Source organism: Macrotis lagotis, chromosome X, assembly GCF_037893015.1.
Source record: "Macrotis lagotis isolate mMagLag1 chromosome X, bilby.v1.9.chrom.fasta, whole genome shotgun sequence".
Taxonomy (NCBI): domain Eukaryota; kingdom Metazoa; phylum Chordata; class Mammalia; order Peramelemorphia; family Peramelidae; genus Macrotis; species Macrotis lagotis.
Genome location: NC_133666.1, coordinates 176,584,372 through 176,612,084, shown reverse-complemented (window position 1 = coordinate 176,612,084; position 27,713 = coordinate 176,584,372). Strand labels below are relative to the sequence as shown.

Below are 27,713 nucleotides of genomic sequence, written 5' to 3'. Positions count from 1 at the left end.
AGAGAACACCAGCCCTGGAGTCAGGAGGACCTGAGTTCAAATGTGACCTCAGACAATAATTACCTAGCTGTGTAACCCTGGGCAAGTCACTTAACCCCACTGCCTTGCAAAAACAAAAGCAAAAATAGTAAATGTGACATAAGTATAAAGATAAAAGGGAATTCAGATGAAGAGATGAGACATCCTCAGGTATTATACCTTTCTTATGTTGTTGCACTTTCTCAGTATTTTGATCAGTTTTACTGACTTTTCTTTTTTAATTTGTCATATGAGATGTCCCTCTTGGAGAAGGAGTGATGCACAAGTTACTATGGTGATGTGAGAGATAAAATATCAATAAAACTTAAATTAAAAAACAAGCAAGATACATTGAAAAGCATGGGAAAATGGGTAGATATTCCAAAGGATAAAGTGCTGAGCCTAAAGTAGGGAAGATTCAAATTTAAATATGGCCTTGGACTTTTACTATCTGTGTGACTCTAGATGAGTCGTTGTTAAAAAAAAATAAACAAATATCTCTGTTTTTCTTAGTTTTCCCCAAAAGGGAATAATTGAGAGTTTTTGTGAAGAAGAAATGAAATAGTATTTGTGATACTATAAGGCAGAATACTGTCTTTCACATAGGAGTTATGCTTTTCACCTTCTCCTCTCCATAACAACTGGACTATTCTAATAATTAGTGAGGAAATAGTTATGAAAAATGTGTTTCATGTGACAAGCATAAAGTGTTATAGAAATGTTAAAAAATGAAGGAATTGTAAGATCTATAATTCTATTTAGATCTGCATTAAAGTCCAATTCCCTTGTCAAATCTGCTTTATTAAGATACAGGCGAATTTCGCCCTCTTTGAAAGGGTTATGTTCTAATTTTACTGTGGTTTTGTACTTAGAAAAATGGATGTAGAAACAGTGATAAGGTAGTGGATAATAGGTTCAAAGAGATTAATTGGGGACTATAATTCAGTCTAAAGTTTCCAACTATATTACAAAGGTTTATGAGATCATCAGAACTTGTAGAATTGAATTATCTCTTCAGTAATCAGTCTCTCTTCTTTCTCCATCCCCATTTTTATCACATGTAGGAAATGCATATTTTTGAGACCATAAAACAATTTATTGAGGACATGAAAAGGAAATCATTTAGTATTTTTATACAAAAGAGGCTAAAGAAAAAATTGCAATGGCATCAAACTAGCAAGTTTGACTTGAGAGTCAATTTTCTGCTATATATTTCTTCTATCAAAGGCAAAAGAAGGTGACTAGTCCATCATAAAGCATAATATATCCAAAATGAAAAGGAACCTGAGAGGCCATCCAGTAGAAGCTCTTCATTTTCCAGATGAAAAAAGTGAAATTCAGGAGTATTAAGAGACTTGTCTAAGATCCTGTAAGTATCAGTGCCATGACTTGAATCCTGGACTTCTGACTCTAGAGACATAGCCACATAAACTCAATCACACACACACACACACACACACACACACACACACACACACACATCAAGGACTGGTCCCACACACAGTAATTCTTGAAAATGTAAAACCATAATCTGACAACTAGACATGTCCCTGACAATTCCCCACTTTTGGCTCCTTAATTTCCCTGGGGGAGTAGTTAAGTGGCACAGTGGATAGAATTCTGGGCCTGGTATCAGGAAGACCCATCTTCCTTAATTCAAATCTGGTTTCAGACAATGCCTAATAGTAGGTCCCTGGGCAAGTCATTTGCCTCAGTTTCCTCATCTGTAAAATGAACTAGAAAAGGAAATGGCAAATCATTCCAGTATCTTTGCTGAGGAAACCCTAAATGGGTATAAAAGTTCAGACACAACTGAGAAACTCAACAACAAAATTTCCCTGCTGTTAAATCTCTCCCTGATATGTGCTATCCCCAGATATCTCAACCTTTGCATCTCCGCTCTCTGTAATCATCCCCATATCATCAGCCACACTTGAACTTATTCTTATTTTCAGTCTATCAGTCCAGCTATAAGCAAGATATGGTATTTTGTTATGCCTTGTTAAAATATATGAATGATATGATGAAATAAAATGGAGTTTGGTTTATAAAAATTCTTCCCTCTAAGTCAAATAAAATGAACTAGTTCCATAACTCAGATAAAAATAAACTTCTATATAGAAATGGATATATCTTACTTCAAATGGGAGCTCCGTTAATTCTAGATTTCCAGACAAATCCAGTTTCTCCAGATTTTCACAGTCTCCTAATTCTGGAGGAACACTCTTCAGATGGTTGAAACTCACATTGAGTTCCCTCAGGTTCTTCAAACAACCTGTTGCCATAGAATGTTGCCATCAGTTCAACAGGTGTCATTTGAAAGAAACAAAGTCATTTGTAAAACATTTGCATAACTATTAATTATAGAGAGAATAAAAAATTTAATATCTATGAGCAGATAAATATGTGAATTCCATTATATTTTGCCTCTCCATCATAAATTATCAAATAAGTTTTCATTGTCTCATATCATATGCCTTATTTTATCTTCCCAGTGAGATTATATGAAATTTCAAAGGGATAGTCATGTTTTCTTATTGTCCTCTATCTCCATCTTGGCATCAAGCACAGCACTAGTCATACAACAAATCTTAAAACTGTAATTACCATGGGCCAACTGAGGGTTTGCTCCAAAGCACCAAAATTTAGAGGGAATAAAAATTATAAATGAGATTTTAAAATATTCATCAATTTTAAAATGTATTACATTTACAAATTGACAGAAAGTGTATCTCTTTAAAAGTATAAAAACAACTGAATTTAGGATCTAGTTAGCAAGAAAACTGAAAGTATGAAACAAAGTCACACTATTAATAAGATCCATGTATGAACCTATAATAACTAATTCTCTCCCCAGTTCATATAAATTTTTCTTAATTACTTCCTGAATTATTTTCACCTCATATATTGCAAAATTGATTTGAAAGAACGCTTCTTTGTTTGGAGATGCTATTTGTTCCAGCAACAAAAAGTACAAAGTATTCACAAAATGTCTAGTGAACTGAGCAGAATTTATATAAAAAAACAATAAGCAACTTCATCCAATTCAGTCAATTAATTTTATTTACATTCCTCAAGACAGTAAGTGCTTCCTTTGCACAATTCACCCAGAGGCAGCTTGATTTAATGACTTCAGATTCAGGAAGCCCAATTTTCAAATCCTACCTCAGACAAAGACTGGTTATAGAACACTAGACAATGTCACGACTTCTCAACTCCTCATGAAATAATCTGAGTCAATGTAGCCTCAAGGGAGGTTAATATGCATATTAGTTGAGTCTTTTTTTTAATTACTATGTATTTCATAGAGAGTGGGATGTGTGTGTGTGTGTGTGTGTGTGTGTGTGTGTGTGTGTGTGTGTGAGAGAGAGAGAGAGAGAGAGAGAGAGAGAGAGAGAGAATGTCTCTATCTATATTGGTTGTCCCAAAATTCCTAGTACACTTTTAAGCTTTAGTAACTTTTGAGAAAACTTAGATCATTTTCCATAAAAGACATATTTACCCTAAAAATTCAGAAGTTATTATTTAGAAATTAGAAGCATTATGATGTAACTACTGCAGAAAATGCAAAATGTCCCTGCCCTCATGAAACTTACAGTATAAAAGAAGGATATCTCATAAAATGATAATTAAAATTCAACTGAAATGCATTATAAATAGGTTAAGGAGAATCTTTTTTTAAAATGCTATGTAAGAACTAAGGGGGGGGGAGCCATTAATGAAAGGGATAATAAGAACTCTAATTTCCTTTCCCAGTTCACTTTTCAGAACTCCACTGAAAAGGATGGAAGTTATAATTTATAGTTAGTTAATTTCATGTTCCTGTAATATTTATTGATTTTCCAGGGACATATGGAATTTAATTTGTACTTCAGTTGAACTTTAAGAATTTTACAAATGTTTCCAAATGTTGTCATTACAAAGAGAAAAAAACAAAAATAATACCAAAAAAAGAATTTAAAAACTACCCCACCAGGTGATTATGTATATTCAAAAGAATTTAAAAAGAAGCTTTCTAAGAAAATGTGTTCTAATTCAACATTAGATAAATATTCATAGACCTATTTTCAGATTCATATCCCTAATTCAAAATACATCTGTAAGCAGTATGGTTATCTAGCTCTACAAAAACTACAGTAATGCATAAACTAATTTTGACAAAGTATTATAATTAAAATCTTACACAATTAAGTTAACAGCTTTCTATTTCTTTGAAGAATTTTTACTATGCAATACTAGGTGATGCAATGAATAGAGCACGGGGATTGAAGTTAAAAACTTGTTGCTTAGTCATTTTTCAATTGTGTCTGATTCTTTGTGACCCCTTCTGGGGTCTCATTGGCAATGGCACCAGAGTGATTGGCCATTTCTTCTCCAGTTCATTGTACAGATGAGGAGAGTGGGGCAATCAGGGTTAAGTGACTTGTCCAGATTCATACAGCTATTGAGGATGGATTTAAACTCAGGAAGAGGGGTCTTCCTTACTACAGACCCAGCACTTTCCCCACAGCAGAATGATCTAAGTTCAAACCTAGCCTAGTCAAGTTCTTTAACCTCTGAATATCTCAATTTCTTTACCTGTAATGTGAAGATTATAATACTACTTACCTCACAGGATTTTTCATAAAGATCAAATGAGATAATATTTGTATAGTACTTTTATATATTACATGGAATTTAAAATGTTTGTCCCCTTCTGCTCTTCCAATATATCTTCATTTTAATATTGTCAATTTTTTTTGCATTAGTTGGCAATAAGAAGAGAGTCCCAATATTTTCATATATTCTTTTGTTCTTCATCATGAAACCATATTGTTAACACATTTTTATTATGAACATTTGAGAGGCAGTCTAGCCTTGACTTGAGTACATAGGGATTTAATAGTATATAAAGCAGATAAATTCTAAGGCTTTTGAAGCATGGTTTTTCTCCTCTTAGATGAATTTAATGTTTCATATGTAGCATGTATAAGTTTGTGTTATGGTTTTACATCTCAGTTTTGTTCCTTGGTTTGTCAATATAAATTGCCTTTCAATGGAGACAAGATTTGAAAGCCCATAGTTAGTTTTTTAAAATCCCCAAAGCATGCATTTAAAGGAGCATTTATACTTACCTATCTTCTGTTAAATAATTTTTGTATATCTGAATGAAAAACTGAGTTTCATATGTATAAATTTTTGTGATTGTTGAGTTGTTTCAATCATTTCCAACTCTCCATTACCCCGTTTGAGTTTTTTTCTTAGTAAAGATATTATAGTAGCTTGATATTTTCTTATCTAGCTCATTTTACAGACAAGGGACTGACAGACAGGATCATATAGCTAGCTTGTATTTGGGGCCAGGTTTGAACTCAGGTTTTCCTGATTCCTAAACTCCTCCCAAAGCTTTCCATTAGGTCCAGGATTTCCCAGGCAAATCATCACTTTTCATCAATAGCTCTGCATGGGTTAGATTCTATAGAACACTATACCCACCTACACTTGGTATGCCATCATGGTTCTCCCCTCCTCTCCACACAGCTTCCTTTTGTGTTGTCTTCTCCCATTAGATTATAAACTCCTTGAGGACAGGGATTCTGTTTGCCTTATTTCTTTCACCAAGTACAATGTCTGGCACATAATAGGCACTTTATAAGTGTTATTTATATTGTATTATGTTGTATTATCTTGTTTGTTGTAGAGTAATTATTAATTGTCCCAAATAATTCATATTGTCTCATATAATGCTTCTTTATTATATATGTGTATATATATATATATATATATATATATATATATATATATATATATATATGTGTGTGTGTGTGTTCTAAGAAGTTCATAAAGCTTCAACATCTTTACACAGGACATTTTCTGTCCAAAGAAACTAATCTATCATTTATACCAGAAAATATAAATAAACATACTCTCTTTCCTCCCAAATGAGTTCTTCCAATTCATGTGGAAGCATTGGAGATGTTTTTACTGTCTCTGCTCCTGCTGGGAAGATCAGCAAGGTTTCAAATGGGCCTTTCTTAGAAACATATTAAAATCTCCTTTTTTTTAGTTCAACTGAAAATATTAAGATATATTTTCTCCAACCTAAAACACTTTCTAGCCATTTCCCTTTAGGAAAGTGAGTAGAACAAAGGCTAAGGTCAGAGAAGAAAAATCAGAGTTGATAGTCAAACTTAACTCATCCATAACTCACCTAAGGGCAATGTTTTTTTTTATTCAAGGTTAAAGTACTGATCATAGGAAGTCCTTTAGGTCCTTGAGGGAATGCTCAAGGAAGGAATCCAATAACTTTACTTAGTTTTAGTAGATTGACTATTATTCTATAAAGTTAATATAAAACTGCATTTTAGCCTATTTTGATATTACATCAAATTATTTTGGATCTAGAGGGACATCTCTGAGGATACGGGAAAGTATTGCAGCTTGAGAACATCTTTTTAATGTACATATGGTTTAAATACTGAATAATGTTAAATAAAAATTTTTCTGACAAATGTACCTAAAACACACAGAATTTTATAAATATATCTTAATGTTCACTTGTTTTACTTGTTTATTCATTTGGGGTTTCTTGGCAAAGAACCTGGAGTGATTCCCCATTTCCTTCTCCAGCTCATTTTACAGATAAGGAAACTGAGTTAAACAGTGATAAGTGATTTGCCCAGAGTCACATAGTTAGTATGTGTCAACAGTGGGATTTGTATCCATGAAGATAAATTTTCCTGATTCCAAGTCCAGGGTTCTAGCCACACTACATCACCTACCTGCCAATATGAATATATTATATTTTCATGCATGCATGCCATTATGTATGTATATAATATAGGTGGGTACATGTACATATACAAATATAATACAAATATTTATCCTTCAGCATTGTTTAAAATTATTTTAGGCCATAATAACCAGATTAATATGCATTTTAGCATATCAATATTATTACAAATAACCTTGAGTTGGTGGGACATTTCTGAGTATGTGGGGAAAGTATAATATCTATAATTTGCTTATATACCATAAATATATATACACATACCCATATACATTTGTATACATAAACATACACACATACACACATAGATCCAGATAGACAGACAGACATGTAACCTGACAGCTTCTCAGAAGAACCTTTTATTGGTTCCTACTATTAAAAAAATTATTAATGACATGTAGAACATTAGTGAGAGTGCTGTAAATCAAATCCATCTCTCTCCCTTTTTCATTCCAGACCATTGCTATACTCAGCTGAACCACACTGACTTCTTTTTGTCATATGTTAAACATTTAGTAGAAATGGATGGAAACAGGTTTATGTAAAATGAGGGGGAAAGTCCTTGCCTTTCTACAAGAACAAGGTAAATTGGCAATGCCAGATTATGAATGTGATTGGGCAGGATCAGATTAACTGAGTTCTGTAAGCCCAGACTCTGTAAATCTGTGTTCTATGGAAAGTTCCATTTAGTTTAAACAAGGAAAGTAAAGGTTCAGCTCAGATTGTGTGAATATTTCATTCTATTTTCAGGTTTTTCAACACATCAAGATAATTGTATCTATTACATGAGTAATGTGGCACAATCTATGGAGGCATTTGCTCTAATCAGGAGCTTGTGTCACATTTATACCTAGGTATAAATAATGTTATAATAGAGTAGGCTGAAAATAAAGTATTTTTTACCTTCTATCCACTCAGTGATAGGAATAGAAAGTATTTATTCTAGGAATCCTACAAAACCAATTCCCTTTTGAATTGTTTACACAGGAGCCATTTTATGCACTCTTCTCAGTAATGTTTTTAATCATTCCTGCTCTTTCCACAGCTGTTGCAATTAAATATCAGTACAATGGCACTATTTTTTCCATTCTCACAATCCTTGAAGGGGATGAGTATTTATTTGAAGCTAATTATGACTTTGAACCTCTTCTCCTTTGAGGGCTACTGCACTCTAATGTGTCATCTTTTCCAAACATTTCTCAATAATGATCTTACAGCCCCTCAGAAAATTGCTCACCTTTTTCCAAATGACTCAATGTCTGACACACAGTCTTTCTCCCCAACCAGATCTCTGCTCTAATACTTGAAAGCATCAGTATTCACATTTATATTCCTTCAAATATCATGACTTAATCAAATTCCCTTTCTGGTGACATCACCCTATGACTCCATTTTCTGAAACAATAGGCTCAAACATTGTAAATGCATATGGAGAAGTTTGAAAAGTGTTTAAGTATATTATCTCAGTTGATTCTCACAATTCAATGAAGTAAGTGCTATTATTAATCCAATTTTATAGATGAGAAATTTGAGTCAAATAGAGGTTAGATGGCCTGCCCAAAGTCAAATAGCTACTAACTGTTTGAGGCAAGATTAACTAAGTCTTCCTGATTCCAAGTTTAATATTCTATACTCTGCACTATCAAGTTGTCTCAATATATTTTCAATATCAAATATCTCAATATCAAAAGCTCAACTTTGATCACATCATCTACTGTAGCTTGGCATTTCAATGACAAATTTTTATTTTCTGTTTTATCACCCTGTTCCATCCCTAACCTTCCTATAGTACATATCTGGCCATATTACTCCATTCCTACTCCATTCAATAAACTCCACTGACTTCCTAATATAGCTAGAGTAAAATATAGAATCCTCAAACTGTCTTTACATATATATATATATATATATATATGTATATATGTATATATACATATATATATATAACCTGATCCTTTCCTCCTTTACTCATACTCAATTCACTGACAATAGATCCTCCATCTCCTGAATTTCATTGGAATTTCATTGTCTTCTATATCTGAAATTATCTCTTCTCATATCCATCTTAACCTCCCTTACTTCCTTTATGTACCAATCAAAATCCCACTATATTCAAATCTTTTCTGATCCCCTTAATGCTAGCATCTTATCTCTGAGCCTACTCTCTTGTTTATACATATTTGTCTGCATATGATTCCCCCCCTTTAGAATTGTGCCTTAGAACACATAGTAAACGTTTAACAAATGTGTATTTCTTTCCTGAGAGCAGGGACTTTTTCTTTGCCTTCTCTTTCAGTTTCCAGTGCTTTAATACAGTGACTGGCCCATAATGTACTTAACAAATATTTGTTGATTTGACTTGATTGGTTATATACAAATATATTCCTTACCCCAAAAAACTTATCACCTGATCCTTTTATCCTTCAACTTATAAAATTATGTCTTCACCCTTTACAAGCAAATTCCTAGAATAATTTATCTATAATTTCTAATTTTACTTCCACATCTCTGCACATCTCAAGCCTTTGATGTTGTACTTTTATTTATACTAAAATGAAATTTCTCTCTCCAATTCCACATTCTCTTAATATCTAAATTTAAAGGATAATTTCTATTAAACTGTGCAGAAGGCCATGAAAAGAGTACTTGCTTGGCAACTAAGTGGATGGCAAAAGATTACCTGGATAGGGGCGGCTAGGTGGCACAGCAGATAGAGCACAGGCCCTGGAGTCAGAGTATCTGAGTTCAAATTCAGCCTAAGACACTTAATAATTACGTAGTTGTGTGGCCTTGGGCAAGCCACTTAACCCTGTTGCCTTGCAAAAAATCTAAAAAAAAAAAAAAGATTACCTGGATGGAATAGGATGAAGCATGGTTTAGGATGGCTAGATATAGGAGTCTATATGTCATAGTCTCCAAACAGAACAGCACAGTCTCTGAGAGGAGGCTCCAAAGCTGAGAGGGTTAAAGTCTGCCAGGAAGATTTAGCAGCAGTACAATCAAAAAAGAACCAGTGCTGCAGAAGGTGCTGCAGAAGTCAACCAAGAGGTTGGCAAGAAGATGAAATTCTTCTTTTAGATAAGTGCTAAAAGGCAATCATGAACCAGTCCTATGTGACCAATAAAATCCTTGGAATGATTATACTAAAACTGGTACCTTTTAAAGAGTTTGAATTATGTGTGTTTCAAAAAGACAAAACATTACTTGGTTGACTGACCAATGACCAAGTTATGCACAGAAAGTAGATCTTATTATTCTAACACCTGGTACCATGACCAAATCATTAGACAGAGAATTATGGGACCCAACTTCAAACCCTGGCTCAACTGTTAAGTAACTAAATAATTATATCTAAGTGAACTGCTTTCCTGATGCCTCAATTTTTTTAGTCAAAAAATGAAGATGATAATAATATTTGCCCTACTTCAAGAGACAAAATAAAATAATATGTGCAATAGTGCATTAAAAATTAAGATTATTATATAAATGTGAAGTATTTTTATAACCTACTTGTCATGTGACTATGACCAAACTTTCCTGAATAAATCTTCCCTCTATTCCATTTCTTCTAAAATAAAGATATTATTTTTAACCTTTTTCATAAAGCTAATAGATAAGGTAAATCTTAAGTGTTATTTTAAGCTAATAATAAATGTTTAAAACAAATTAATATTTAAGAATAATCATTTGAAGTAGGTGATATATCAAGCTGAACTCAGTAGACTAATGGAACAGGATATTGTGAAAGGGAATTGAATCTGCAGTCAGAGAACTTAAATAACTGCTACAGTTCTGCTACATAAATTTGTGAACTTGAGCAAGTTACTTTCTTACTTGAACTTTCAAAAATGAAATTGGTTGGATTAGATTATTAATAGTAGTAATAATAATAGAGAGTATTTTTTCAGTACTTTAAGATATGCAGAACACTTTATAAATATTTTATTTTATTCTCACAATAACCCTAGAGGTATGTGCTACTATTTTCTTCATTTTGCAGATGAGGAAACTAAGCAGATGGAATTTAAATGAGTTTGCAAGTCCTATTCAGATCTAAATCTATGATCCACTATAAGGACAGTATTGTGTAGTAGACTTATCATTGGACAGGAAGTCAGAGAACCTGGGTTCAAAGTATACCTCCACTGTATATTTAGAGGTCATCCAGTTAATCCCTGATGTTTGACAGTTGAAAAGACTGAAGTCAAGAGAGCTCAAGTGACATGTCTTGGGTCACATAAAGTAATAATTACTGTGGTTATCACTGAGCAAATCTCATCACTTCTCTTTATCTCAATATCTTTTCTATAAAATAAGGATGTAATACTGCTTGATAACACATCAAAGTATTATAGGAATATGTCTCTTTCTCTCTGTGAGAAGTTACTTCTTGTTCATTGATGAAATAAAGTTTGTCATAAAAATTTAACCTAAATACTGCTTCCAATTTTTTCTAAAGCTTTGCCATGATAGTTAATAGATTAATTAATTAATTAATTCTATTGCTAGAATTTTCATAAGAAAACCAAACATTCTCCATTATCTAAGTTGCTACTTCAGATACTTTTAGCTTCTGTTATATATAATATTACTAATAATAGTAATAGCAACAACTTCCATTTATATAACACTAAAACTTGTAAAACACTTTAAAAATCATTTCTCATTTGATCCTCACAATACTCCTGAAAAGTAGGAGCTATAATTTTTGCCCTTTTATGAATGAGGAAATTGAGTTGAATTGATTTGTCCAGCAAGCTTTCTGAGGTAGTATTTGAACTCAGGACTTCATGGTTCCAAGTCTAGTGCTTTGTCCACATACTACCTAATAGCCTCTTTTACGCTTTACAAAAGGAAAATGCTACCATGTTAATACCTCTTTCACTGGTTTTAATTTTTTTATACCTAAACTTTGTAAAATAATTTTAAATGCATCTCCATTAATGAAAAAGGAACATGGAAATATTTATTAAATTTACTGAGCAACTTCAGTGCTCTATGTAGGGAGTATAGTATAATGTTATAAACCCTAGATTTTGAATTAGAGAATCTAGGTTTTCAAACTGACTTTGTTAATACATGTGTGACTTGTAAACATCGCTCACTACTTCAACCCTCAGCTTCCTCACCTACAAAATGGGTTGGAGGGGGAGCAAGGTGGTGCAGTGGATAGAGCACCACCCCTGGAGTCAGGAGAACCTGAGTTCAAATCGAACCTCAGACACTTAATAGTTGCCTATCTGTGTGACCTTGGGCACGACACTTTACCTCACTGCTTTAAATAAATAAAGCGAATTAATGAGCTTTAAGGTCCTTTTCAACTCTAAATCTTGTGAATCATTTCATAATATAACACCTAAGCTGACATAACATAGACAACACATAGACTTAAAAATAACAGAGAAATTCTGCACCAACATATATATATATATATATATATATATATATACTGACATTTGATTCTTAACTGTGTTTAGATTAATTGTACACTAGCTATTAGTACAATAGTAATTTTATCAATAGCTATTAGACTCAAAGAATATTTCTCTATATTCTAGTTTTTAGGGAGACAATCATATATTCCTTAAGGAAAGAGAAGCAATGTTTCAAAGAGGAAAAAATCAAAACAAATTAAAGTATGTGAAATGGAGAAGAAAAACACAAATCTCACCAGGAGGTGATCTAAAGAGAAAGAAAAAGAAAGAAAGAAAGAAAGAAAGAAAGAAAGAAAGAAAGAAAGAAAGAAAGAAAGAAAGAAAGAAAGAAAGAAAGAAAGAAAGAAAGAAAGAAAAAGAAAGAAGGAAAGAAAGAGAGAGAGAGAGAAAGAAAGAAAAAGAAAGAAACAGGACAGCTGTACAAGAGAGCTCTCTACTGTTGATGTGATGTGACAGTTACCTGCCTCAGTAACCATAAGTAACACATTCAAAACTCCTACAACACTTCAACCTTCCTCTGACTATTATTAAATGATCTTTCCCTCCACTGACAGTTCCTGTGGCTCTAATATGTCCTCAAGAAACTGTCTCCTCCTCAGAAGATAAACTTCCTCCTCTTCAGGGATAGTGTCAACTTGGTTTGATTGTGCTGATTTTTCCTTCTTTATTGTCTTAAAAGTACCATTTGTTACCTAAGATAATGTGCTTAGACTTCTTCCTTGGCTTGAACCCATAAGCTTAGGTAAATGTTCTAGAAAACTAATATGACTGAACCAGTATAATGATGACTCTGTCAGAATAGCCCAAAGCATACCCAATCAAATAAAAAAAAAGTCAAAGAGTAGCTGATCTTTGCCATGGGTGATGTACTTAGAGGAGGAAAACAAGAAGACTGCAGAGGAGTTAATGTGAAATGTAACACTATCAACACCCCACTTTTTACCTGGTCCTAAAATTAATTTTTTAATTAAAAAAACAACAGAAAAAGTTAAGACAATGGGCAAAAGTACAAATAATTATTCAGAAACTATCAATGAATGTTTTGGTCAGGTTTTTAATTTCATTACCTTCTGCTCTATTTTATAGGGTAAAATAGGTTGGATTAGTTAACTTTATTATGAATTAGGCATATCAGAGATGTTGCCTGCCTGTCTATCAAAGTTGTTATTGTATGAATAATGCAAATCACATATAGGATTGTAGGATCGGAAACTGGCAGAGCTCTTGGAGTTTATCTAAGCCAGCCCCCTCATTTAACAGAAATGAGAACTGAGACCCAAAGAGTTTCATTGTCTAACATCACAGAAATAATGAATAATAGAACTGGAATATTTTTAAATGCTAGGGAAAGAGTCTATTTCACTAATTTTTTAAATTCTATTCTACTAACTATATTATTATAAAAATACATTCTCTTCTATGCAAAGTGGGAAAAGAGTCAGATGGCAACCAAGTGAGAAGTACTCAAATCTAAATATCTTTGGAAGGAAATGGAAGAAAAAATGTTTGATTTCATGACTTAAAACTGGAAAGTACAAATAGTCCTGCTTGCTGCACTTGACTGGGGACCAAGTGCAATAAAGTCAGGTTCCCCACATTCAGTGCTATCTGCCCATCTCTCAATTTGGACAGTGCCTACCCACTTCCCCGCCAGGCTAGAGGCACTGCAGCACAGACTGCCAGTTGTAATGCATTCCAGGCTCCAGGTCTTTTTAGAAGCAACAGATTCACATTGAGCAGCAAGCACAATGGGACCCTATTATCTCTACCACTATTTGAAAATTAATGTAGCTTTGTGAAACCCAGGGTGTTCAGGCCCAGTGGTCATTTTTGTTTGATCCAAAGCTATTAAAGAGGAATATACTATACACATATGAGAGTATACAGATACACAGATAAGATGATCTGGTAACATTCCCTTCAGGTTGATTTCCTTTAGGAAATGGAGTTTGTTTTCTAAACCTCAATTTGAACATTGACTTGGACAGCAAGAGGGGTAAGCTCATTAAAGAATGTCTTCCTTGTAGTACATGTGCCTGAAGAATTGCAGGGAAAATAATGTATCCCACTGCTGTGGCTCCTCATTTGTTTGCTTTGCTCTGTGTTATCTGAGTGGGGGAAAGGAAACTGCTGTGTACATGAGTTCAATGGAAGAATGATTTCTCTGTGAAAGTAAAATTTCATTTGAAGCTTTGATTCCTAAATGTAGTTCTTTTCATTTCCTTTTCAAAATGACCAGGGAAAGAATTATAGGGAATCCAGAGGTAAATTCCTATCTGTCAATATGTTCAAAGACACAACTGTCTGTCAATTGCTCTCTTCCCCAATATAAACCTAAACCAGAGTTTCTTGATCTTTCAGAATAATATTTTAAATGGATAAAATAAATACATAGAATTATGACCAATCTATCAATGTATAAATGTTTTATGCAAATACAATATATATATGTGCTATAGAAGTGTATATAATGTGCAAATACAGAGTATTTGTATACCCACACATACATTCAGAATAGCTCAGTTACACAATACACCCACTACTGGGCCTGGAGTCAGGAAGGTTCATCTTCCAAAGTTCAAATCTGGCTTCATATTTTACTCAGAACCTACTAGCCATGTGACCTTGGGAAAGTCACTTAACTGTATTTGTTTCAGTTTCTTCATCTGTAAAATAAGCTGGAGAAGAAAATGACAAACCACACCAGTATCTTTGCCAAGAAACCCAAATGAGTCACAAAGGATTGACTGAACAATATATTAATAAATTCACAAAACCATTGAAATCACTTCCTTTAAGCACCACTCTTTAGGCTAGAGTTAGCTAAACTCACTAAAAGTCAACTGTTATTTTTTTTCAGTCTTTTACCTTGGAAATTAGCAAACATTTCAAATCAAAGCTTGATTTATTATTCAGCTAATTATCTAAAATTGATGAAGTGATGGAGAAAACATTAATAATTCAGATAAAACTTAAGTGTGTTCTGCTTTTCAGAGAGCCTTGTTAAAAATTTTCTAGTATGGGGCAGCTAGGTGTCGTAGTGGATAAAGCACCGACCCTGGAGTCAAGAGTACCTGGGTTCAAATCCGGTCTCAGACATTTAATAATTACCTAGCTGTGTGGCCTTGGGCAAGCCACTTAACCCCATTTGCCTTGCAAAAACCTAAAAAAAACAAAAACAAAAAAATATTTCTAGTATGCCCCACCCTTAGAAGTCCTTGGACCCCAGGTCAAGATTTTTCTGCTCACAGTTATTAGCATTCTATCATTCAGTGCATGAATTGCAGCTTCTACACTGCCCTTGCAGTTAATTATATCTGCCTTGGGCATCTCAAACCTACAACAGCAATCTTATTCCCCCAAACAATCAAAAGACTGGAAAGAAGTTCTGACAATTCTTTTGATGTCATAGAATATAATTGGATCCCTATAGCTCAGATGCCAATTGCTTTATCTCCCAAAAATATGGCTCACTAATGTCCTCTTCAGGAAGACCACCAGTGTGTCATTTGATCCCACCTCTCTTCTTTTGCCTGAAAAAAAATGTTTGTTTCTTAAGTGATTTAAAAGGACTTTAGAGAATTGAAAAGTTATAAAAGATAGGGAGGGAATCATTTAAAATAACACATGAAAAGGTTAATAATTTCACAAATTAAAAAAATTATTATTGATATCTTAGTTCTGAAGACTTCTACTATGTTTGCCTATGCATGTTAACTTTCACCTCTTTAACTATTTGCTTAGTCTTAACTTTGATGTCAACATGGTTATAGTGTTATTGCTGGGGACTGACTTTTCAAGGATGTGATTCTCAACCTTAAATTAGTCATCAATCTTGGATTATAGGAATCTGAAACATAAGCAAGAACAGCTTCAAAGTAGCAAAGCTTTTCTGGGAAAGGTTCATGTTAAGATAGTACAGAAATTAGTAGATCTAGTGAAATTTACTTTATATCAAGTTGTTAAGAGATTATTCAATTTGCCAGTTTATAAAATGATCTCAGAAAGTGGTGAGGACCTATAAAGACTATTGATTGCAATCATCTATTATCTTTAGGATGTCAGACTCCTTGATAAACAGAAGAAAGAACGGTCAATTATCTAGCAAATCCAAAGGAAAAGAGACTACCTACTAATTGTAAAAAGGTCTGTCAGAGTCAGATAATAGCTCAGAAGAAGGTGATGTGTCAAGTGAAGAAACCCTGTAAAGAAATAAAAAACCTTTCCTGGGATTGAATAGGATTCTATTGGGAGGAGACTAGGAAGCTGCATGTCAAGGAAGCAAATCTCTAACCAGAGAACCTTAGCTCTAAAGTCTAGAATGCAGTGAGAAACTATAACACTTAGCAATGTTAAAAAGCTAATTTGATTCCTCAATAAGTTCATATTTAGGAATTGAGGTCTTTAGATCTTACCAAAATGATGATCTATTTATCAATCAGAACTGATATAAACGTAAAATGGCTAGATCTAAGCCGAGTGTTCTAGCCTCAAAGAGTTAAGAATAACAAGACTAATATGACATAGTGGGAACAACTATAGTAGACACATATGTAGCAAGACAATAATACTGCTTGCCCATGCAATATATTGCATGGAATTGCCTATGATAGAATAAGTCATACATATATATATATATATATATATATATATATATTACATGTGCTAGCAATTGCTAGAATCTTGAATGTATAGCAGCTATATCTGTCTTTTGATGTTTAGGATAACCTCATCCTCCTCTAAGATTTTATTGACTCTTGTATTTTCATCAGTACTCTCTGTATTTCTGATTAGAGGGAGGGACTATGAACTCCAAATTTCATTTAAGGAAAGCAAAAACATCTCAACTCAGACATCCCATTTCTTGGTGGCAACACTAAGATTTCCTAACTCACCCTAATTTCAATAACCAGTGATTTTCTCTCTATGAAAAAGTGGTTCATTTCATTATGGTGGATGTTGCTCAAGACTTGCTGTATGAAACATATACCAATCCTTATATAGGAGAAAACATTCCTGATTTTAGATGTGAAACTTCTAAGTAGGTTTCGACATCTGAGACTTCTGATCCCATGTGATATTTTCCATTTGGTTTTTATCATCTTTCTCATGTCTACCTTCTCAATGAAGTCATCAAATATTAATGAATGCATTTATTTAGTTTGAAGTTCTCCATCTAATACCTTTATTTCATCATCTACAACAGATGTGTATTGTGTGAGGTACAATTATCTTACTATATCTTAATATTCCTATCATTTATATAGGACTAGTCAAAGTACTTTACATATATCATCTCATTTGATCCTCATAAATAACCTATGAATTTGGTTCTATTATTGTCCTCATATTATAGATGAAGAAATTGAGGTTGAGGAGGTGATAAAGTAACTTGTTCACAGTAACATGACTTAGTATTTGGGGTAGGTTTTGAATACAAGTCTTCCTGACTCCAAAAGTAATTTTCAGTCCACTAGAACATAACTGTATACCTTCAATCATCTTTATTAGCCTCTTTATCCAGGTTCATCACAAGTACTTCAAGGTTAGATACCATAGAATTACATTTTTGCCCTCAAGATGAAACCAACTCTCCTTTTCTTCTACCTTTCAAAGGAGACATTCTTACATGTAACTTTACTTTCTTTATGTCTTCCATTTTCAACTATAAGAGAATTAGTAATGGATATGTGGGTTCTTCAAAAGTGTATTAATCGAAAGGCCATTACAGGAAAAAAAATAATAAATAGTGACAAATAAATTTATTTTTGTAACTATTTTAAGAACTAGGGGTGGCTAGGTGGTGTAGTGGATAAAGCACCAGCCTTGGAGTCAGGAGTACCTGGGTTCAAATCTGGTCTCAGACACTTAATAATTTTAATTTCCTTACTTCTGCTATTGTCACCATAAAAATAGCAGGGAATTATATATATATATATATATATATATATATATGTATATGCATATATATATATATATTATGTAGAATATAAGTTTCTTGAGGAGAAGGAAACTTTGTGCCCCTTTATGGAGAATGAACCTAAAACACTGCCTTGTATGTAATAGGCCCTTTCAAAATGCTGAACTGATTTAAACTGAATTTATCTCTTTTTTTGGTATTTTTACCATGGTCAAATAATTCATCACATCATAGTAACCTTCAGATGTTTAATGTTTCTAGACAGTCTACAAATAGGTCTGCACCCAAAGTTCTTTATAGTCTCCAGTCTTATGCTAAGAAATCTAGGTGGGGGGTGGATAAACAAGTTATTGTATGTGATAGAATATGATTGAATACTGTTGTACTGATCTCTTTTCAGCATGATGAGCAACCATGATTCCAAATAACTAATGATAAAACATGCTGCTCGTGTGAAGACTCAAGAAAAAATGAAATGATTTTTTAAAATTTATTTTGATGGCCTATGTATGCTTATAATGGGTCATGGTTATATTTTCCCAATCAGGGGAAGACATTAGATACAAGAGTAAGATAGAAGATTCTAGCTGATTAAAACAAAAAATTTTGAATTAAGAGAAAAAAATAATACTATGCTAAGGCATAGAAAGGAAACTATACCCCCCCTCTGCATTGGACAATTACAATCCTACTAGCTCATATTAGAATCAGAGGGCAAAGTCTAGACTTTACTTCTTTATAGCATGGCTCAGTTCTTTCACTCTCCCACTCCAGGAGCCTATATTTAATCCTTAATTTAAGAACTCTTTAAGCTCTTGCCAAAGTCCAAAGTTCAGGAATTTACATATCATACACAATGATTTTGACAGTTGTATTTGTACTCTTTTATATTTCCAGGCCATAGGTATTTTTTGATCACAAAAACTTAAACCAATCAAATCATTCCTAAGATTAAGACACACTCCATGGAGTTGGGTCAGTCTGTCTGATAACTGTCCATATATTGATATATAAAATTGATATACTCAGACATAATATTTGTTGGTTACAATGTAAACTCTATAATAGGTACTATTACTATAATAGATAATGCTATTGCTTTATTATATTTGAAACAGCAATAGAATTGGAGTTGGGAGATTCAAGAGCTATTCCCAATTCTTTTACTTAAAAACTGCACAATCTTGTACCTGGAAAAACTTATCTTAGCCTGTTTCCTATCTTGTAAATTAAAGAAAAAAACAACTTATTCTCATATAATCTACTTCACAAGATTGTTGTGAAGAAAAAACTTTGTTTCTGAAAAGTTGAATATATGTAATGATAATAGCTGGCATTTTATGTCACTTAAAAAAGTATAACATGATTTCTGATTCAGATGTCTCACTTCCCACCTTCCTCCATTCATTTTGGACTTCTTTGAATTCTTTAACATGCCCCATGATAGGAGTTTTTTCCCTGAGTTCCCCTTACTTTTCAGTTTCCTTTTAGTTGTAGTTTCCCATTAGACTGCAAGCTCCTTGAGGACAGGAACTTTCCTTTTTAAATACTTAGCACAGTGCCTAACACAGATATATCCTAAATAGTTTTTTGACTACCGACTATGTATGTTATTTTATTTGGATTTTACAACAATCTGGTGAGTTAACATGATACCAGTATTATAAGTCCCATTTTACAGATGAGGTAACAGAGTGTCAGAGGCACAACTTGCCCATAGACATATAGCTTGTAAGTGTTGGAGATGGGATTTGTTTTCAGGTCTATTTAATACCAAGTCCAGAAATCTTTTTATAAGACAGAGAGAGGATATGTTTAAGGAATGAATTGGAGTGACCATTAAATCTTTGAACACAGGTATGTATGTATCCACTTTTTATAAACTAAAGAAAACTGATTAAGGGATATTCATATAATTGGATGGCAAACATAGATCTATAATAGTATTCTATACACTTTCTGAAAACTGTAATCTAAAACAAGGTGTTGCAGAGTCTCCACCAAAATAAAATGCAATGGTATAATTATCTGCTCACCACTAAGGAGAGGTCAAAATGTAGTAGCTCAATCACATACCAATTTCAGTAGGAAGATGTGTGATTTGATTTTTTGGCAAATCTAGAATTCTCATCTCCTGAAAGAGTTGAATATAAGTAGGAATAGTATTAATCATGGTATTTTCTATGTGCCATTCTTTCAGATGAGTCTGTTTCTGGAGAGAATCTGGAAGTTCCTAAAATGAAACAAAATTATATGAATCAGAATCAAGTGAGTAATTTGTGTTCATTGATAATGTTATATACACATACAGACATACATAAATATATATATAGAGAGAGATAATATATACAATGACCAAATAAAATAATCTGTTACCAAAAGAGTTATCTACATAATCATTCACTAAAAACAGGGGAGGATCATAGATTCCATTTACTTAGTTTCAAATATTTGTCTACTTTTTAAAATGAATTGAAGAGACAATAGTTTTTAAAAATCAGATGCTTGAAACTAAGAAAGAATTTTCTTTGGGGGAGTGGAGGAAGAAAGGAAGAAACGATAAGATCTTTGACTTACATTATATCAATCTAATACTTTCAGTGATTTTTATACCTTATCTTTTAATTATATTCTTAAGTTACTAATGAACTTTCTATAATTTTGCTGTATTTTCTCAAGGTATGCATTTGATAAATGTCCCTAATGGCCTATGCAAAAATAGTTCCAAAAAAGCAGAAAGAGGTTGATTTTATAAGGAACTGAAAGGAAGGAACATTAGAGAATCAAATGATCTGTGTTCTCTTCCTAAAAGATGGCTAAATAAATGGATAACCTAGAAAGAGTTGTTTTATTATGAAGACCATTGTGACCAAAGACGGCCATTGATGTTCACTCCAAGGAATCAACCAAAAGTACTAATACCACCACTTTTTCTCCTGTTCCCTGTGTTAATGAATCAACAGTTGCCTGAACAAGCTAGATCATTTCCCATCCTCTACTTCCCATTCTTTTATTCTGATTCAGCTCAACTGTACTTATTTCAGGTCTCACTTCAACCTCTTCAATTGTACCCTCTGGAATTCTGATCCATAATTAACATTCATTTTCATCTTTTTCATGTAAAATTTCTTCCATTTACTCATACTCATGAAGATTTGCCTCTACCTAGATGTAACTGCAGCCCTAGCCACCTCTCTATCACTAATTGTATCCTTTGTATCATGCACCCCAATATACTGATCCAGGAGGAAGATCTGCTATTCTTGTTGCTCCCCAGTGCCATTTCCTGACTATTTCTTGACTGCTATCATTCCACATCTTATATATATTTCATTCTATTCAAATTTACTCCCTTATCAAGAACCTAGTAGCAATTTTCTAATGGCCTCCAGGAAATTTTCCTTGCTTTCATAAGGAATTTAACTCTTCACATAGTTTTCTTCTCTACTTTAATTCCTGTTCTTTTACTTGGGGATACCATGCTGATGTTTTATCAAATATTCTACCCACTCTATTCAACCTCAATGGGCAAAAACTTTAAAGTACTTTTATCAATCCATAATCCCCAATCATTCTATCTTACCCTAAGTTTTATTCCCCTTAAACCTATTATATGTTCTCAAAAGAACCTTCAATCTCTATTCCCCTCAACACTCTCCCAATCTATCATCCCTGCTCTAACCTCGCTTTCCTCCCTTCTGAATCTGAACTCTATAGTTAACCAGTTTAACTCTGCATTGCTCTGCGCTCTTGAATCCCTTCTTCTCTCTAAATCCACATCTTCTCTAAGATGATACTTTATCAGACTCCAAACTTGCATTATTCCAACTGTCCTCTCCCACTGTTACTACTAAATGAAAGAAATCACAAAACCAAACTTAATCGAATACAAATTAATGTCATCTAATCTCAACTGAACCCTTATCTCAGTTCTATAATCCTTTTGGAGGGAAAGGAACCATAGTTGATAGTATCATTTTTGTTTTAATATGAAAAGCTGGAAACAAAGCAAGTGCCCATCAACTGGGGAACAATTGAATAAACTATAATATATGAATGTAATGGCAGGTTTTTCTGCAATAAGAAACGATGAAAATCCAGGAGGACTTTTATGAACTATTACTGAGTGAAACAAATAGTCAGTGGAGCAATTTGTTCAGTGTTTATAACACTATAAAGGAAAACAGCTAATTGGTACAGTGAATAGAGTACCAGTACTAGAGTCAGAAAGACTTACCTTTTTGAATTCAAATCTGACCTCAGATACTTTCTAGTTGTGAGAACCTGGGCAAGTCATTTAACCCTGTTTGCCTCAGTTTTGTTATCTGTAAAAATGACCTGAAGAAAGAAATGGCAAACCACTCCAGTATTTTTCTCAAGAAAATTCCATGATCGTGAAGGGTCTGACTTGTATGAAAATGACTGAACAATAAAAAACAATTACAAAATATTTAAGAGCTGTGATCAATACAAAGTTCAGTCACAGGCAGAGGAAATTGATGCTGCTTCCCATTTCTTAGCAAAGTAGTATAGAATCAGACATCAATTTTCAGAAATAGCTAATATATGTAGCTGTTTCATATGACTATTTTTATAAGGCAGAATTTTTATTTGGGAGAAAAAGAAGTTGAAATCAAGATAATAATATCAAAAAAGAAGGAAATTTGAGTGTCAGTGGATCATTAAACAAAAGCAAGGAAAAAGACAACATAATTTCAGAAGGGGATACAAACAAGTAGAACAGTATTGAACTACCATGTCAAATTGGAACTATTCAACCAAAAACTATAAGAAAAGAAGATTCATGTTTCATGTTAATCCCTCTTTATTCTTCCTTGTATTGGAAAATGTTAATCTTTATTGATCTTTCTCAAGTTCATAATAGTAAAAAAGGAAAAAATTAAGATGATTAACTCTTTTCTAATTGATTTTTCTTACTTCCCAAAGAATCTACTTCAAGTTCTCTTCCCTCCTCAATTCTCTCATGTCATTCTCCTCTCTTTCCTTGTTAGTCAAGGATTTAATTATATTTTAATGAAAAAAACAGATCTCATTCTTCATCTTACCTTCATCTCTATACCTTCAAATCTCTTTACATCATTTCTTATTCTCTCCTTCACTCCAGTCCCCATTGAAGTGACCCTTCTCCCCATGCCTCTAAATATACCCTTGATTGCACCCCCTACCATTTTCTAATTCCTTTATTTTTTCTAGCAGCACTTTTGATCTTGAAAAAGAGGCTCACAAAACCCCCATATGGAGCTTTATGTCTTGTATCTCTCCACACTTTTTCAGTAAAATTCCTTGAAAAAAAGTTGTTTATATTCAATGCCTCTACTTCCTTGCTGTTCCAAAATTTGGATGTTCTTCTATCAGAGCATGATCTTCTGTCTTTTCACTTCACTATGCCTTATCTCTCTTAAACCTATACTTTCTCCTCAAACCTTGTCTCCATTTTTTTCTCTTCTCCCTCCTACATTTGTAATCTGGCTTCTGACCTTACTCCTTAATTGAAACTGCTTTCTCCAAAATCACAAATAATCTCTTAAATGACAAATATAATGGATTTTTCTTAGTGTTCAATCTTTCTCAAAACTTTTTTGTAACATTTAACACTTAGTGTTCATACTCTCCTCCTTGATATTCTCTCAGATATTGTTGTTGTATTGATTGCTCTTATTTCTCATTCTGTCTATCTGATCCCCATTCTCTTCTGCTGGTTCATCTTCTATTGCATATGTCCTAAGTATTACTACACTATAAGACTGTCTCATGCCTTCTTTTATTCTCTCTGTCTGTCTCAGTATGCATGTCTGTCTCTTTCTTTCTTTTTGTCTCTCTGTCTCTCTGTCTCTCTCTTTCCCTCCCTCACTGACTCTCTCCTGTCTCTCTCACACACGTTTTATATATATATATATATATATATATGTATATATATATATACATATATATATGTATATATATGTGTGTGTGTGTGTGTGCATATGTATATGGTAAACATATATTATGCTAAACAAATCACCTCCCATAAGTTTAATTATTATCTCCATGTAAATGAAACCAAGATCTATATTTGTGACCCAAATCTCTTTCTTGAGTTTTATTCATAAATTTCTAACTGCTTTTTACACATTTTACATTGGAAATCCCACTGGTATATTAAACTCAACATATACAAAATCAATATAACTATCAATATAGGAAAATGCTTAGCAATTGGCTTTCCAAAAAGAAAAAAATTACAAGTGATATCTTAAAAATTTAATCTGTATTAACAACACTTTGACTATAACTCTGTTTAGTCTAGACAGTCAACAAAACACACCAATCATTGATTTATAGCATACATCAATTTCTGAAGTATATTCACCTAGAAAATTTAACATTGGGATCCTTTTAGATGATTTGAACTGACTCAAGTACACTCCTAACTTTTATACATTTCCCTTTTAAACTTCTCTAATTCTAAATATATTACTTTCTAGTCACAAAAGTTTTCAACTCTACTACCATTTCACTCATTTCATAAAACTAAGCAATTGGCAAATCTTATATTTTCTACCTCCACAATAACTTTTTTTCATCTGACATCCTTTCTCTACTCCTCTAATCACAACCCATGTTCAGACCTTCATCAATTCCTGCCTGGGATACTGAAATAGATGTCTAATTATTTTCTCTGAATCCAGTCTTCACTTACCTGCCAAAGTATTCTTCCTAAAGTATATGTCTGACCCTGTCTCTTCCTTACTCAATAAATTATGAAGGCTTTATATCACCTCCAAGATCAACTCTAATTGGTAGAAAGAGTTAATGCAGACTCCAAGAAATAATTTGTACATAGGAAAAATTTAGATCAATAATTTTAATCTATAAACTTCAACATTAATTTTCTTGGGCATTCATTTTATAATTGTTGAGTAAGTAACAAAGTCAGGGTCACTATCTTTCATTTTGACTATGTAGCTCTCAGCAAATTCTAACTCATGTCACCTCCTACAATAAAGTCTACTCTGATCTTTCTCTTCATTGTTAGAACCCTTGCCTCCAAATGACTGCAATATTTTATGTAGAGGGAAAAGGGTTGATCAGGGGGCCCTCTTACCAATTGAGTGTCATCAGGCTACTTGATGAAATGTAGGATGTAATCAGCAAGCAACATCAAACATCAGATATTCAGGTAGTTGCATTCACACCTTATCAAAGGATACCTTCAGAATTTGAATGAACCCTTTCCCTCTGACATAGTGTGTGAGATCTTGAATAACTTACACCCTGAGTGTGGCTTATTTGTTTATTGTAAAAGATGAGAAACTGGAAAGAATCTATTCAGTGCTTATAAAGGAAGGATAAAGAAGTGTTTCTGTTTTGTTGCTGTTTTAGGTGATATGAAAAAACATCATCCCTCAGTTTGAAGGAATTATAGGGTAGTTTGTCATAAATGGTTGAAGGATCAACCACACCCCTGGTGACATTTAAAAAGGCAACCAGGTCTACAGAAAAGAAATATTCTCTAGGAAATCAATCAAGACAGGAGAACTATAAAGTGAAAGATGCTCATCCCTTATAATTGAAGAGAAAGCCAGCTATGGTAGAATGGTAATACTGAGCAATCTCCTCTATCTTCATCATCAGAGATATCTCCCACAGAGACTAGTGAGCCTAGTAGGACTAGGAAATTGCCTAGTAGGAGATGAGGAATTCATCAGAGATCATGCCCAGAAAGTCCAGTGGTGTAGACAAATAACTATGGAAAAAAGAACCTAGGGGACAGGGAACACAGCTGAGCAGTCTGCCAACAAGAGATTTGGATATCCAGGAGGAGAGGATCCTTGAAAAGATGAGCAAGAGAGTTAGATTTCTGCAATGCTAAAGTTGTGAATTGTCTTTAAATATGTATATCCTTCTCAGTGATACTCTGATTAGTTAGGTTGGGGGGGGGTTGTTATTCCAGTTCATGCTATATTATTTTTTTTGAGCTAATTACATTCTCTGAAGAATTGGAGTATCAATATGTGCCTTGGAGGGAAAGGAACCATGGTTGATAGTATCATTTTGTTTTAAGGGGAATAAAACTTAGGGTAAGATAGAATGATTGGAGATTATATTCTTAAATTACTAATGAACTTATGTGTGTGTGTGTGTGTTTGTCTATGTGTGTGTGTGTGTGTGTGTGTGTGTGTGTGTGTGTGTGTGTGTGTGCTCAGTCCTGACCCAATCTTAAATGCTAGTTTAGGAGAGACATAATGCTTATTTTCACTTTTCTGTGCACCTGAAGAAAATGTAAGCTTCTTGGGGGCAGCAATCTTTACATTCCTTGTATGTAACTGATGTTTGGCATATTAATAATAATAATAATAATAATAGCTAACATTAAATTTTTTAAAATTAAAAATAATAATGGCTAACATATACATACTTCTTACTATATTACCGACATTTATGCCAAATTTACAGTTATCATTTTATTTTATCTTCGTAATAGGTAAGCATCATATCCATACTTCATACATGAGGCAACTGAATAAAACCAAGTCTTCCTGACTCCTAGAACAGTTGGCAGAGTGGATAGAGTGCCAGGCTTGGAGTCAGGAAGATTCATCTCCCTAAGTTAAAAATTCAGCTTCTGATACTTACTGGTTGTATTACCTTGGCAAAACATTTAATCCCATTTGCCTCAGTTTTCTCATCTGTAAAATGAGTTGGAGAAGAAATTAGAAAAGTGCTTCGGTATTTTTGCCAAGAAAATTGCAAAAGGAGTCCCCAAAGAGTCAGACAAGACTGAAATGGTTCAAAAACCTTCAGACTCCAAGATCAGAGCTCTAAGCACCATGCCACCTAAATAATCCAATTTATTTAATTAATATTTGTTGGATGAATGAATTAGTTGATGCAAATGATAGAAGCTGAAAGATAAAACAGTTCTTAGAAGAAAAACCACTGTAAAATTGGCACTAATTCCACAATATCAAATCTAAAGTTTTACTGATATCCTATACACATTTAGAACATGTATATATAACTCTGCAGGGCTTTTTTTCCTCTTCTGATATGGACCATTTCATTCTTTGCTTCATTTTCCCACTAGGTGTACATTACTATGTAATCCATCTCATATCTTTGTCAGTTTATGACAGCTTAAAAAAATAAAATGGTTGGATTGCCTCAAGGCTGGTAATGAGAAATCTTTCCAACTTCCCATAGAATTTTTTTATGGGCTTCACAGTTTTCTGCACCCAAAAAAAAATATACTTCGCTGTTCAATGCTGTCCTTTTTTTTGCCCTGTCCCTGCTTTTATTTTTGCTTGTTTTATTACATTTATTCCATTTTTGCTTTACCATCTTTATTGAAATATCCTTTATCTGTGATTGACAAGATACAAAAATCAATAACTTACCCATAAATGGGTAAAAGCAGCTCTGTTTTCCAGTAATTCAAGACAGTAGCAGATATTTAGAGAGATTCCCAGACATAGAATCAGGCATAGTATAATGTTTCTATGTATGTATGCATATAGTTATAAAATGTAAATAAATATAATTTTATTTTATATACATCATTTTATCTGAG

General features: G+C 33.3%; 1 protein-coding gene across 2 annotated transcripts in view; it reads right to left on the bottom strand.

Annotated features, from left to right (window-relative positions):
- LRRC2 (leucine rich repeat containing 2) overlaps positions 1-27,713 on the bottom strand; it is a 214,793-nt gene that overhangs the window by 88,714 nt on the left and 98,366 nt on the right. For both annotated transcript variants that reach the window (XM_074207290.1, XM_074207291.1), the window contains exons 4-5: positions 20,219-20,375; positions 2,157-2,293 (exon numbers count right to left, since the gene is read on the bottom strand). In XM_074207290.1, the coding sequence (XP_074063391.1) occupies positions 2,157-2,293; positions 20,219-20,375 (294 nt within the window). The remainder of the gene's footprint in view (positions 1-2,156; positions 2,294-20,218; positions 20,376-27,713) is intronic.